This window comes from Nannobrachium achirus (genome assembly GCF_963921795.1).
Source record: "Nannobrachium achirus genome assembly, chromosome: 9".
In the NCBI taxonomy this organism is placed as follows: Eukaryota; Metazoa; Chordata; class Actinopteri; order Myctophiformes; family Myctophidae; genus Nannobrachium; species Nannobrachium achirus.
Genome location: NC_137818.1, coordinates 32393124 through 32407107, shown reverse-complemented (window position 1 = coordinate 32407107; position 13984 = coordinate 32393124). Strand labels below are relative to the sequence as shown.

The 13984-nt window shown below is 41.5% G+C and overlaps 2 protein-coding genes and 1 long non-coding RNA gene across 3 annotated transcripts in view; all 3 read right to left on the bottom strand.

Annotated features, from left to right (window-relative positions):
* Positions 1-1427: 1427 nt before the first annotated feature.
* LOC308291886 lies at positions 1428-2375 on the bottom strand. The gene is made up of 4 exons (XR_013962364.1): positions 2337-2375; positions 2204-2230; positions 1934-1956; positions 1428-1795 (listed from the first exon to the last, which is right to left on the bottom strand). It is a non-coding gene; the product is annotated as an uncharacterized lncRNA (long non-coding RNA).
* Positions 2376-3302: 927 nt separating this feature from the next.
* On the bottom strand, positions 3303-10813 carry pa2g4b (proliferation-associated 2G4, b). The gene is made up of 13 exons (XM_080733342.1): positions 10561-10813; positions 8819-8947; positions 8587-8692; positions 8373-8442; positions 8025-8117; positions 7411-7474; positions 7201-7279; positions 6254-6332; positions 6034-6167; positions 5170-5264; positions 4849-4976; positions 4450-4503; positions 3303-4355 (listed from the first exon to the last, which is right to left on the bottom strand). Exons 1-13 carry the CDS (start codon positions 10646-10648, stop codon positions 4293-4295), a joined length of 1182 nt encoding a protein of 393 aa, XP_080589468.1. The 5' UTR covers positions 10649-10813; the 3' UTR covers positions 3303-4292.
* A 1503-nt stretch (positions 10814-12316) lies between these two features.
* erbb3b (erb-b2 receptor tyrosine kinase 3b) overlaps positions 12317-13984 on the bottom strand; it is a 26333-nt gene continuing 24665 nt past the window's right edge. Inside the window, exon 29 of the mRNA XM_080733051.1 lies at positions 12317-13984. This exon is cut by the window's right edge and continues 783 nt beyond it. Within this exon, the coding sequence (XP_080589177.1) occupies positions 13563-13984 (422 nt within the window). The 3' untranslated portion in view covers positions 12317-13562.

Sequence of the window (13984 nt, the reverse complement as noted above, 5' to 3'; positions counted from 1 at the left end):
AAAATGTAGATATTCTTATGTGGTGCGGTATGGTGTGGTGTAGGGTGGTGTGGTGTGGTGCTAAAACTGCAGTCGAAAAGGGGCTTATAGGCTCTAACTTGCTTGAGATGTGATGTGACATGTCTGCTGCGTTGGCTCCAGGCTGTATACTGGCATAGTAGTGGCATTACAGGTTCTCTGATTTCTAGCCGCAGGAGATTTTTTTTGTTTTGTTCTAACATTGACAAAAATACAGCTACACAGTGTTCAATTTAAGATAATTAGAATAAGGCATTTACTTCTGCACGATTATGGCAACCCATACACAACTCACCAAATCGATCAAAGCCCTATCACCCAAAACACACACACACACACACACACACACACGCACACAGGTAGAGAACTGTGCAGTTTTAATTTTACACTACAGCATTCTGCAATTTCTGCCTCTATTATGACCTTCACTTTGGTGTAGGGCAATAAAGTCATTTACAGTGCACTGTAGACCTTAGCTAATCAAGATGAGGTCATATAGAGCTGGCCTATAGCGACACTTGCTCATTCCCATCTGTGACAATGTTTAGTGCACACCAAATATCAGAACACTTTGTAACACAGCCTTATATAGACAAGTTAATCTCAGTCCCAATGTTTGTTGAAAAGCTTCTGGTTCGTAAACAATCAGATTGAGTCATATCAAGACCATTTGCTACATAGATGCAGTTAATGACTCTTGAGGAAGATCAAAACGTAATTTATTGTAGCCTATTAGCACCTGAATAAAAAGGCCTCAACTGTGTCAAATCTCTTCAGCAGTAGATGGCGCTATTCCATTTGAGATTTAGACTGATTCTTTTACATCACCAAAATAAGCTTTGCATTTTGGAGTAATAAACAGTTGGCCTAGTCGCTGAGTAATAAGCCTTGCCAAGCCATGTGGTCCATCTCCTGTTTCAGTAACATGAGGTGGCTTGATAAGTACGCCTGCCCTACATCCCCTGGACATGACAAGTAGACCTAGACCCCCTGGACATGACACTTCCCATGTCACAGGGAAATGGGAATAAACATTCCTTAAAATTAGTTTGCTTTAGTAACATCTGGATAATTGGCTCAGGGCATTTCCAGTCTAGCACAGTAAAATCCCTCGTGTTAATTTATGGCCCATTTGTTTACATCCTCAGGGTTAAACTGAACAGTCATCAAAAACTATGCAATGTATTTTTTTAGTGTGTTGGAACTGGAAATGTAAAGAAAGGTAAATTCGATATAAATAACACCTTTGCACCAACCTCTCGCCTTAAACACCTTTTCAAAACACCTTATCAATCAATACGTGCAATTTAATTTAGTAGTCCTGGGAGGACAGGCATTGACATTACTTGGCTTACTAAAAACGCAAAAACATAGTGGACCCTGAAAATCGAACAAAATCCCAAAGCATGTTTAAACCAAAAATCTGTTTAATCTGAAAAAAATATTAACAAAAACAAATGGTTTCAAAAAGTGAAAGAACACATTCTGACAGATTCACAAAACGTCCCAAACAATAGAATGTCATCCAACTGGTCTTGATGTAGGGCTCCAGTCAATCAGTTGCCAATGGTTGAAAAGGTCGCTACAGACAGACGACGACACCCAGGAATCTCTTCCTTGTACTCCAGCTGTGGTCACTTCAACCTGATCTGATGTCCAGGCCTTGTTGCAGGCAACAGCCGTGGAAAGTCGGGCCTTGTTGCGGTTCACACAGCCGTGTTGGAGGGGGACAGTTTACTTGGACCTCTGCCTCATCTTTCGCCTTTTGCGCTTCAGCCTGCAATGCAAATAGTAGATACATCTGAGAAATAATGCAAAAAAATCATGCAAAAATGTCTAGCAGCGACCAAATCTTACTGTGAAATTGTTAACACTTGCGAAGTTGCGATTGATAACAGCTGCGATTGAATCTTACCTGCGCATACGCTTCTTCCTCCACTGAAAACAAAACAAGAGTCACATTATATTATAAGAGTCAGTCTCTTTACAACAGAAAAAAAAATGCAATAATACTTTCTAAGATAGTAATGCAAACGCATGTGCATCAAGACTTAAGAGCCTCGTTTGTTTTAGGTTAACACGCACACGCAACACGTTTAGCTGCGAATAGCTAGCTAGTTGCTAGCCAAGGAGCTAGCATGCCTAAAATGTGATTTATGATATCATACAGGCAAAAAACACACACCTTGGCTCTCATCTCGACGAGGGATGTCTGAAAGGAGAAAGAGGAATATGACGGGGGAGTTAGATGGTCATTAGAAACACGTTGATTTATTTGGATTCGGAGAACTCCTCACAGAAACTAAAGGCTGACTTACCGTGAAAGCAAAGTCTTCAGGAATGCCGTCAACTTTAAGCGACGGGTTATTTATAGGCCATTCTACGTCATCTTTACGCGCCGGTGGAAGCAGCACATTTTTTTACTCCCCCTACACAGCGCCCCCTACAGTAGTACTACTACCACTGCTATTACATTACATGGTATACATTACTTACAAATGCAAGTAAAAAAGGACTATAATTAAAATAAAATAAATCTGGCACTCACATTTACTATCCGTGAGATAGGTAAACATTTGATAAAAACAATTTCCCTTGGAGAATTCCCCTTTATTGAGCATTTTCTAGATATTATAAACACATTGACAATGTAAGTGTAATAAACTTTTTACAGTAAAATAAATGTGCTTGTACTTATAACCACGTCAAGTTTAATATACATGTTCACGATGGTTTCCAAAATCTCCACTGTAGTAGTTTCCTGCCTTTATTTTTTGTACTATATCAACCTACTCAATTATTTCTGCAATCATCTGTGAATATACATAAATCTAAAATCTGCATATTGTGCATAACACCTGATACAGCCTACAGATCTGTGTCTGATAGTGATAATTACAAGTGGTTCCCCAACCATTAATTTAAAATGATCCCATGACCAGTGTTTTGTATGTTTATGACATGTTTTTTTTAATGCTATGTTGATTAACTGAATGCATAGGACCACAATGGAACAACTCCCCAGGACTTTGTGTTGTCCTTTTAATGTCTTTGACTACTTTGTGCCACTTACGTTTCTGACTAATTAAGTATTCAATACAAAAAACACATTTGAGCTTAAACAGAACTGTGCCCCATCACGTCGTAAACTATGGTACACAAGGTGGATCTCTCAAATGTATCAGTGACTTAGGCTACTTTATTATACATTTCAAAAATCATACAAAATTACTCATGAATATCAATTTGGTTAAATCAAATCTACAAATGAAAGAAAAACACAATTGATGTCAGGTGGCTTTTTAATGTTTCCAAAAATAGTCTCTGAAACTGGGATTCGTTTTACAAAAGCATCCATATTTTATGGAACTATGGAATTCTTATGTAAACACAGACTGTGAAACTCCTTAACAGTAAGTTGTGGCACCAGAAGACCGAATGAAAGCCTGAATGCTCGTCTTGATTTAAATCATTATAATCAACCACAACTTAAGAGAAATAAGTACATTTGGAGTTGTTCAAGTTCTCAACTAGTAGAATCAGACTTCAAAATTTACCCTAGAAGCTGTTAGTTGAGGAACCTAAAGGCCTACACGTATACAAACTGTACTATATATTGACAAAAGCAAGAGCAGTGTCATGAATACGTACTAACTGTGCTTGATCTCAGCAGTCAAGGTGACTCGTGATTTCATGCTTTTACAGGATATGAATGCCATAGGACTTCAGGGTTCAAATTAGGTGTTAAGAATTCTATCACCCCCCAACAGGTAAACATTCATTTAAAAAAGGCATGGCTTCAGGCTCACAACCTCATACAGGTTATCTTTATGCCACACTATTACATCAGCACAAAATTGTGCAGTCACACGCCAGTCCATGATGCTGTCAAACTTCCTTCGATATGATGGACTTTCATTACAGTTGGGGGGGCAGGGGGCTTAAGGTTGGACAATAATGTCTTCAATTGAGAAAACTGAGAAAATGCCCGTGCACGCAATATCCTCTCTTGGAGGGGAACAGTGCTTATTATTCTGTGTGGAGACCTGTCTCAAGGACAGTACGATTTAAAAGGGACATGGGGGGCGTGTGACAGTTAGAAATTTGGAGCAGCAACATCCCAGTCTGACATCAGTTAGAATTGGAGGTATTCACAACGGCTAAGCCCGCAAGCGCCTCGACAGCTGGGATGGAAAAGATTCTTGACGTCTGTTCTTTGGGTCGTCAGATGTCCGTCAGTATTTCTTGGAGACAAAAAAAGCTGAGACGAAGATCTATTCTGCAGCTTCGGTCTCTTCCACTGGCTGGCCTGTAGCGCTCTCAACGGTCTTTGAGGCCTTTGACAAGGACAAAGTGGAAATTAAAGGTTAGAAGAAATTAGATTAGAAGTAAATATAACATATGCCAACATTAGATTGTCCAGCATCTTACCTTCTTTTTCTTTTTCTTCTGGGTCTTGCGGCTGGCTGAGCTTTGAAGCAAAGCCTAACATAAAAAAGGAAAATGGACATTCATCAGCTCCATAGAGTACAACACACAAATGAACGATTAGCCACTTTATTCTTTATTCCCTGACCTGGCTTACTTGGTCCTCTTATTTCCCTATACACCAAAACTCTTAGCCAATCTACATTGCCACGTGTTAAGCTTGTAGATCTGCTATTGGCGAGTGTGCACTCAAGAATAGTGATGCTGGGGTTAAGTTGATAATGAAGTCATAATGCATTTGAAATGTCAACTCAGCGATTAGCATGCCACAGTTGTCTCATTAGGCTCATCCCGTTCTCCAGGGCAAAGGAACCAGTTGCCAATCTATGAGAGTAATTTTACCTTGAGTTCTGCGTCCTCTACTTCATGCTCGGTCTTGTACAGATCTGGATCAAACAGGCTGTTTGTGATTCGCAGGGGTCCATTCGCCATGAGCAGCACAGTGAACTTGAACTGTGCTACGAACTCACCTAGGTTAAAATGGGAATGAAGTACCATCAGCTTCAGTTTACACCATTTTATTTTCAACCAATTAAGTAATATCTATATATGAATTTCAATGCAAAAATCCATGCACAATTATTCTGCAATCTGCACAATAACCGGAATAAAACTAATATCCTAAGTTGAAGATTTTTGGGAAGCACAATATATGCCACTCACCCTCTTTCTCATGCAGCACATTGAAGGGCTGCAACAGTTCATGCTTGGCACACTCCACCACACCCAGTCTTGCCTTGCCCTCGTCCTGAAATGCTCTGAGGAGGGGACAAAGGAGAGATGAGCCGTAAATCGAGGAGACAGTATAAAAAGATAAAATGAAAGAAAAACAAAAACAAAAACCACCAAGGACAAGCCACAGATAGGACTAGATCTATGAAAGAAAAAGCATGGATACAACTTGTGACCTTATTTCCAATTAAAATTGTTGACTCATATTTGGTGTATTGTAAACTAGAGTGCAATCAAAACAGACCCTTATAATTAATTGATGATCCAAACAGTGGTGGTGGAATTAAACAATACAATCTACTGCACACCTACATTTAATACTTGCTTATTTAAACCTTTAAGGAGCTATAGTCAACTTTTTCATTGTAGGGCCGACACTTTGTTTACATCCTAGTCTATAGACTAGAATGTAAACAAAGTGTCGGTCTGACAACGGCCAAAATGATTATTTTATCATTATTTTACGCTTTTTGTGGTCATTTTTGAATAGAAACACATATGAAGCTTATTTTTTTATAAAATATTTTCTAAACATTATTTTTATTTTAGCATCCGTTTTTCAAGAAAAAGTTGACTATAGCTCCTTTAAATATAATACATACAGTATTAAACCTAATTTAAGGTTGTAATATTTAATTTGCTATAAGGCATGCTTTTCCCCTTTTACTTCTTATTGCTGAGATGGATTAAATTCCCTTCATAGATTGTGATCTTAAAATGTGATCTTGTACTCGTAGGTAGAGCAAACAGATTTTTTTTTTGTCAGGGCCCTCTGTATTGTCTGCAAGTTGCTACCTAAGAGTGAAGGGCATGGCATCAAATCGTTTCTCCACATCACTGAAGAACATTCGAGACGTCTTCATCTTCAGTCCGTACACTTTGTTGGGGTCTCGCTTATAAATGGTGGTCCTCTGTCCTCCATCCTTTGCCTGAAGAGTAGAGCACAACACATTGTAAAACCTCTACATAGGAACGGGAGCTGAGAGACTCAAAGTCAAAATGAATGTCCGCTTACCTTTCCCTCTCCGGTGCTGATCAGCACATCCACTGCATACACTTCATGCACTTCAAACTCTGCTTTCTCATGGTCCTTTCTGAGAAAAACCAAGACAATCACTGGTTAAACCGAATGTAAAACTGGGTAGATCATGCCGGTTACGTATCCAACTCAAAGCCCATAAGGCCTTCACAGAGTGCATCCACTTTCCACAGTCAGCTGCTGTAGTCCTCACTTCAGACCATGATTTCCATCCCAGTTCTTTTCATTATTTCTCAACTGTATGCCTACAGGTAGAATTTGGTCTACTTTTTCCTTCTGATGCTTGGGTCATTGCTACGCATGTTGCACTCGTCATTTTGGTCCTGCTATAACAGGGGTGCCCAAAAGTTAGATTGCTATCAACCAGTAGATCACAAATGCTGTGCATGCAGACCATATGACATGCCCATAAACAAATACAAAATTTGAATAATATGTATTAAAATAGCCACTTTTTGGCATCTGCCACTTGAATTAAGTTAACTTGATTGATTGACATGAAGTACGGCCGGTCAGCTCCCTTCACGGCTTCTATAGTAGGCAAACCCAATTCAATGCTGTTTGCAAAAGTCAGCATTACAAAGTTGTATAAAAAAGTACGTAGGTGGCAAAGAAACCAAAGACCTACGACTTCCATACAGAATGGAGGAAGTCTTTTTTTCCACACTGTGCCATTCCAAGTGTGTTTGTTGTATGTAATGCCAGCACCACTATTAAAAATTATTACAATTATTATTTGGTCTTTAGATCTGGTCATTTTAAAAGTAGTTCTCAAGTAAAAAAAGGTGTGCTATAGTATGTGTCCAATCATCTTACATCTCAAGTTCACTTCTTCACTCAGTGGCTTCATCTAAGCAGTCATGATTGATCTTGCCAATGTAAATGAAGTTAGGGCATACTGAAAACTAACTGATTGAACTCACCTCTGCTGGTCCGTGGGGTTTTGAATGATGGTCTTCTCCCCATCAATAACATGTTGTTTCAACTGATGTGACAGCATGCCTGCATATATTAAAAAATATATGCTGAATTTGTAGCAAATGGATTGAATATATTGGATCGATATTCAGTGGAAAGCACTAGCACATGCTGAGTATACCGATGTTCAGGAAATGTGATCTGAAAACACTCACCCTCAATGGGGGAACACTTGAATGACTTAGCAATCTTGTTCCAGGCTTCTGTCACCTGTGTGTTCTGAGGGATGGACATTAAGATTGATGGAAAGGTTATAGCTTTATGGCTCTGTAACAGCTTGCTTTCAAACCATCTTTCTTCCTTATCATTCTGTTTTTTATCATCTTGATTTTTTCTTTTTGCAATTGGTTTAAACCACCTTTTTAATCATTGAGTGAACTTATCACGTGGGCACTATGTCCGTACACTGTGTAACTAATACTGAACAAAAAAACATTTTGTATGTATATAAATAAAAACTGCCAATGGAATAAAAGAAGAGTACCCAGAAGAGAATTTAGTGAGACACAGCAGGAGCGTTACTGGTGTCCTTCAAACCATTGGTTCTCAATTTCTGACGTTTTCCAAATGCATTAAAAACAGATTTTTCTTTTCTTTTTTCCATCGGATCAGGCTTTCATTCCTGAACAAATTTGTTCTGTAAGGAACTACACCTTTATTTAGTTTACATATCTGGCATTGTGGTTGAGCATCGCTTGCATCTCCCTTTTCCATCATGAAGGCAAACACAAACTCAAACAAACATCCTAGATGGAAGAGATGCACCAACCTGGTTTCCAGGTTTGACAAGACGCAGAGCTGCTTCAGCACAGAGGTGGGCAGCTACGAGAACATCAGCCTTCTTACCGGTGAGTGGGGCATCCTGGAAGGATACAGGAGACAAATCACACATAGTTAGGAACCTGGCTGAAGCATCGCGAAATACCACAACTAGTAGATGTCGCCACAATCTGCTGTATTTACTGAATTTCCCCCTTGGGATAATAAAGGTATCTATCTATCTATCTATCTATCTGTAATCATGTAAATGACATGCGCAGCCCATGACTGCTGTGAATGTTATCAATGGGTGCTGCAGCCCAGGTGAAAGTTGTCTTAACGGTGATGGTATGTATACCTTGGTCACTCCAACAACAAAGCTGTGAGCCACGTTTGAGATGAAGCCATCGACATGCACACCCAGATCACTGCACACGGAGAGAACAGGCAAACATGAGGCAAAGAAAAATAAGAGTACACATTACAAGAGTCTGTTCATACCCGCATGACAGTGCATACATACTTCATCAAATGCAACGGAGGGGCAAATGCATGTTTTAGGAGGTGCTTACATTTTGACCACATCCCCATCCTTTAGTACAACATCAGGGTCACTCCTCAGAGGAGAGTAGTGGCATACACAGTTGTTAACGGACACGCTGGTGGGAAAGGCAATACCTGAGAACAGATAAGGCTGTTAAATACAGCACAAATACAGCACATGACACCCACCTACCGCAATTATTGCATCCTATATCGAATTGACCATTTAATAGCCCATACAAACATGCCGTAATGCATTACCTTTCTTCATGTCCTTCTCCTTCTTGAAGACCTTCCCGGTTTCTTGCATGATGAAGGCATCTCCCTTTTCACAGAGGCTGAGTACTGAAACGCCTGTTGTCGCTGCCTCCACCACAGCCTTGAGGGCCTCTGAGGGACAAGAGAAGACAGGGGTGATTCAAAGCTATCACAATGAAAGTGACAGGTGCAACTCCACTATGGGCGGGTGACTCAGCCTCAGTCACACAATTCACAGACCATTCTTACTCGCTGCTATGTGATAGCCCAGTGGTTCTGAAACTTTTTCACGTCAATGACCCACAAATTGACACGTATGAGCTTGCGGACCCACTTTTGAAAAGATATGCCAAAGACCCCAGTAAGAGGATTTTTACAGTTCTAGAAGTCATTTTCAAACATTTTAATTTCAAGGACCCCTAGTTTGACATGCATTAGGGTATGGATCCCCATTTAATGGCATTTCTATCTCTGGGACCGCACATTTATAGGGCACCCTGGGGGTCCCCGGACCCTACTTTGAGAACCATCGAGATAGCCAACACATTGACCTGTAGTGTAGACTTGTACGTGCTTCTTGCCTCCGACTAAACAGGACGCTGAAAGTCCCAACAAGGCAGCTGACAGCTGTGTAGTCGATGTCACGCAAACAGCGTCAATATCGTCCTTAAAGCCAACTCACCGCTTTTACACGGGGAGACACTTTAGAGACGGAGCCTGGCTGCTGGATGAAAGCTAGAGCAGAACAGATGACATAAGCTAACGCGCTACCAACGTACGGTTGCACGCTAGCATATGCGGCTAGCAATGAACTAGCTAGATTAACTAGCCAGCTAGCTCTGGTCCATAGAAGGAGCTCTCCTTAACGCTATGTCACCGATGAGCCGTTGCGCCCGCAGGAAGGGCTGGAGGTCTGCACACCCTCTCGTCTGTAGTAAAAAATACAAAATACAGTTTCACTATTCACCAAAACAAAGACGCCATTAGGGAGTTGAAAGCCAACTCTGCTTAGTGGGAATACTCTGAGCTCCCCACCACACGTCTAAAATACACTTTTTAGCCAGAAAAGAAAATATTTCACCGGGAGGCCAAATCTGGTCAATGGGAATTTCTATTGACAAGATCTGTAGAGGGCGGTGTGGAGTAGCTAAAACCTCGAGTGAAATATGTACTTTGTCCAAAAAGTGTATTTTAGACGTGAGGTAGGGGAATCCGAGTGTCCCCACTAAGTAAAGTAGACTTTCAACATATTAGAACCATCTTTATTTTGGTGAGTGGCGAGTTGTTTTTACTACAGACGAGGGTGCGCAGCCTTTCCTTCGGGCGCAAGGGACCATCGGTCCCATAGCGTTAAGGAGAACTCCTTCTAAAATGCCATTGCCACAGCCATTGTTGCGTTAGCCGTCAGCTAACGAATGCTAGCCAGTGAGAACGCGACAATGCTAGCTCCACACAGGCTAATATGTCAACTGACGCGATCAGGTTCATTTCAGACCATGTCCTCATAAAGTGGATCTGGGGACAGCCTGTCCCCGTTTCTCGACTCTTTAATTTGACACATTATCCTCGGCATCGTAGGCTATATTAGCGCTCCATCATGGCTAACGCTGCCTGCGGCACATGGCCACATATGAGGAGCAGCAGACATTATGCTAGCGAGGCGAATACTGATACTTGTGGTTGAACTGTGTGATCGTCTTCGAATGAAATACAAAAAGAAAACGTCCCCGTTTTTTTTAACTTACGGTTCGCGATCTCAGCCCCCATCTTGAACTTGGTGACCACGAGGTCATCGGCGATGGTCTGGTCTTGGGAGTCATCATCCCCGGACATGTTTGCGATTGTATTTTAGTTCGCACACAAAGTTTTTTTTACTCTCCTGTCTCTCTCTCTCAGTCAGTGTGTGTGCCACTGAAATGTACCACGCTCGATCGACGTGTGTTCTCTCCTCCTCCTCCCAGGTCCACACCACACACACACACGCTCCGTTACGCGCGCCCGCGAGTTCACCAGCAGCCGCCCACGAGCACGATGCTCCTCCCACCCCGACCGACTGCGTCCAATCCACGCCGAGCGTGAAATTAGCGCGCGCTAACGTCATCGTCACCGTCACCATCATCATTCATCATCATCATCACATGCCTTCATCTCTCTCACTACTTTGCACAGTACCCACACACACCCCTCTCATCATCATCATTGTCTCCACCAGTCGAAGGCTTGGGGGAGAGTATGTTTTCCACTTCGTCCGTCCGTGTGTCCGTCCGTGCGTCCGTGTCTCCTCGCAGTTGTGTGCACCGAATCTCAGTCGCCGTTGGCCCGGTCGCTGCCAAAGTGAGCACACACATTCCCTGGATGCCAATCTAGAACCTCTGCCCTAAATTTTTCAAATGGGCATTTTCTAGCGCCACCTAGTGGCCGATGTTCGCAAAACACATTTATGTGCACTACTCTTACAGCTTTTGTCCAAAAATCCTACAAATCGGTATGCAGTATCTCGACAGTCATGTGATCGACACAGATCTGTCCGATTTTGCATATTCCATCCTGATTGGCTAAGATTGGCTTCCAAAGTTTGTAGGATTGAGACGTTTTGAACAAAATGCCTCAAATCCCAAACGTTAAGTGCAATTTCAAGTCATGAAATCGCGCACACACGTTCCCACTAGGCCGAGGAAGAAATGCCACTTAATTGTTTTTAAATCAGCCTCATGGTGGCGCTATAACAGGCTGATTTGTGGTTTTACCTATAACTCCACCGATCAGTTTCAAACTTTGTAAGCTTACTCCCTAGAGGCTAAGGATAAACCTTTGCCCTGCATTTTTCACATCAGCCTTTTATAGCGCCACCTTTGGGCCGACTTATGTAAAACACATTTTTGGATATTACTCCTTGAGATTTTATCCAAAAACCACGCAAATCGGTACACAGTATCTCTATGGTCATGTGATCAAGTCCGATCCGTCTTATATTTCATATTCCATCCTGATTGGCTAATATTAGCTTCCAAAGTTTGCAGGATTGCTCCGTTTTTGAACAAAATGCCTCAAATCATCAATGCAGCTTGCGATTACCGTGAAATTTGCCACACATATTCCCACTAGGTCAAGGAACAAATGCTACCTTTTTCACATTGGCCTGTTACAGCGCCACCAGCACGTAGACTTTAGCAAAACACATTTTTGGAACACAATGCTTCAAATCATGCATGCGGTGTCCGATTGCCATGAAAGATCTATGGTGAAGAACATATGCAACCCTTTTTACATTGGCTATTATACAGTAGCACCACCAGGATACATGGCCTGGTGGAGACCTGTGCTCGGAAGAGCACTGCTTCTAGTTTAATATCATATGCCTTCATCTAGGGCTATTCAGCTCTGCTGTGCCAACTCTTCTCAAAGCCATGATCTCTCTCTCACACACACACACACACACACACACACACACGCACGCACGCACACACACACGCAGTACACATGTTGTATTGTATTGTTTTATTGTATAATTCACATTGTAATAAAAATACAAAAGAAAAATAGATTGATCTACTTGTATAAAACAATATGGATAGGATACTTCATAGAATTTTTGCCACATATTACAGAATGTGGTTTAAGGCAGTAGTAGGCAGTGTAATGCTTATAAGGTAAACATGAGCTTAATGGAGCCTTTTTCGCAGCAGACATTTTAGTGGGTATAAACAAACACAGATGAAGGTTATTCATTATGGGTGTTACTACTGTGGGCCAAAATGGACAACTCCTGTAGCCTAACATGCTGTCACAAGTGAAGTGGTGGGAAAAGTATTCAATTTATTTACTGTAAGTAAAAGTATCATACTGCCATGTAGAAACACTCTGTTGCAAGTAAAAGTCCGGTAATCAATACTTACTTCAGTGAAAGTGCTAAATGTTTGGCATCAAACTATGCTTAAAGTACCAAAAGTAAAAGTACTCATGCAGAATGTCAAGGTATCAAATGTATAAAAAAAATATTTAAAAAATACCAGAACTACAAGCTCACAACATGGCTATTTTCAAATAGCCAAAGTTTAAATTGGGCTAAAGAGGTTAATGTATGTTTTGAAATAATCAAATCTGTATTGTAATGGAGTAAAAGTACATGTATTTGCCTAAAGTAAAAGTATTAAAATTAAAACCACCTAAAAATTAAGTACAGTACTTAAGTACAGTACTTGAGTAAATGTAATTAGTTACTTTACACCACTGGGTATTGTGTGCCAGCATGGGCAGCTTACGTCATTCAGTCACACAGAAACTAATCTCTCAAGAACAGATGTAAGAGAGGGCACTGTTTTTCCCTTTTCTTTGACGATGGCTAGCCAGATTGCACAGAAACCACTAAATGAAACACCCACTATTCATGTTAATGGCTGCTGGGAAAAGGGTCCTTGGCTCATTAGACAACCACATCCAACTGCAAGCAGAATAACAATAATTCTGTGATGTGCCACGCAGTCTGTATTGGACAAGAAGAGTACAATTTGTTTTGGTCTTGTGTTAGTACCTACAAATATTACAAATTCACGGCTCCTTTATTATAACACCATATCCACCAATACGCTGAGGTTTGAAACTGTATTGATTTAAAATGTAAAGCTCCCTCGAGGCTGTACCTTTTCTGCAATAATGTTCAGATAAAAACAGCAATGGCAAACCTAGCAGAAAAACTGGAATAGCTGATAAAGCTAGATAGTGTTTTGTTGTGTCCCAGTCCACATTATTAGGTGCGCACAGCATCTGGTTTAAGGAACAGTCTGCTGTTCCAATAGTCTGGGTTGTCAAATGATGTGTTGCTGCTCGGCTCTCCTACGCCCGCACACGCCTTGATGTATCCGCCAACACCTCTGCACCTGCTGCTGCCCACATCATCAGCGACAGCCCGCCCCCTCACCGGGAGGTTCTGGTACTCTGCCTTCTCCCACCCACGGGACACGCCTCGAATGCTGGCCATCTCCTCGTACTCTCCCAGCTGGCCCGCCACAGCTGTGGGCACATCTGTCCTGAGCACAGCGGCGATACTCAAGCTCCCATTCGGTCTCGGTTGTTTATCTATGTACTCGCACTCCCCTTCGTTATCCTCGTCCTCATTCTCCTCCTCCCTTTCCTCTGCTTCAACTTGCTCCGTTTTCCCCTTGACTGGGA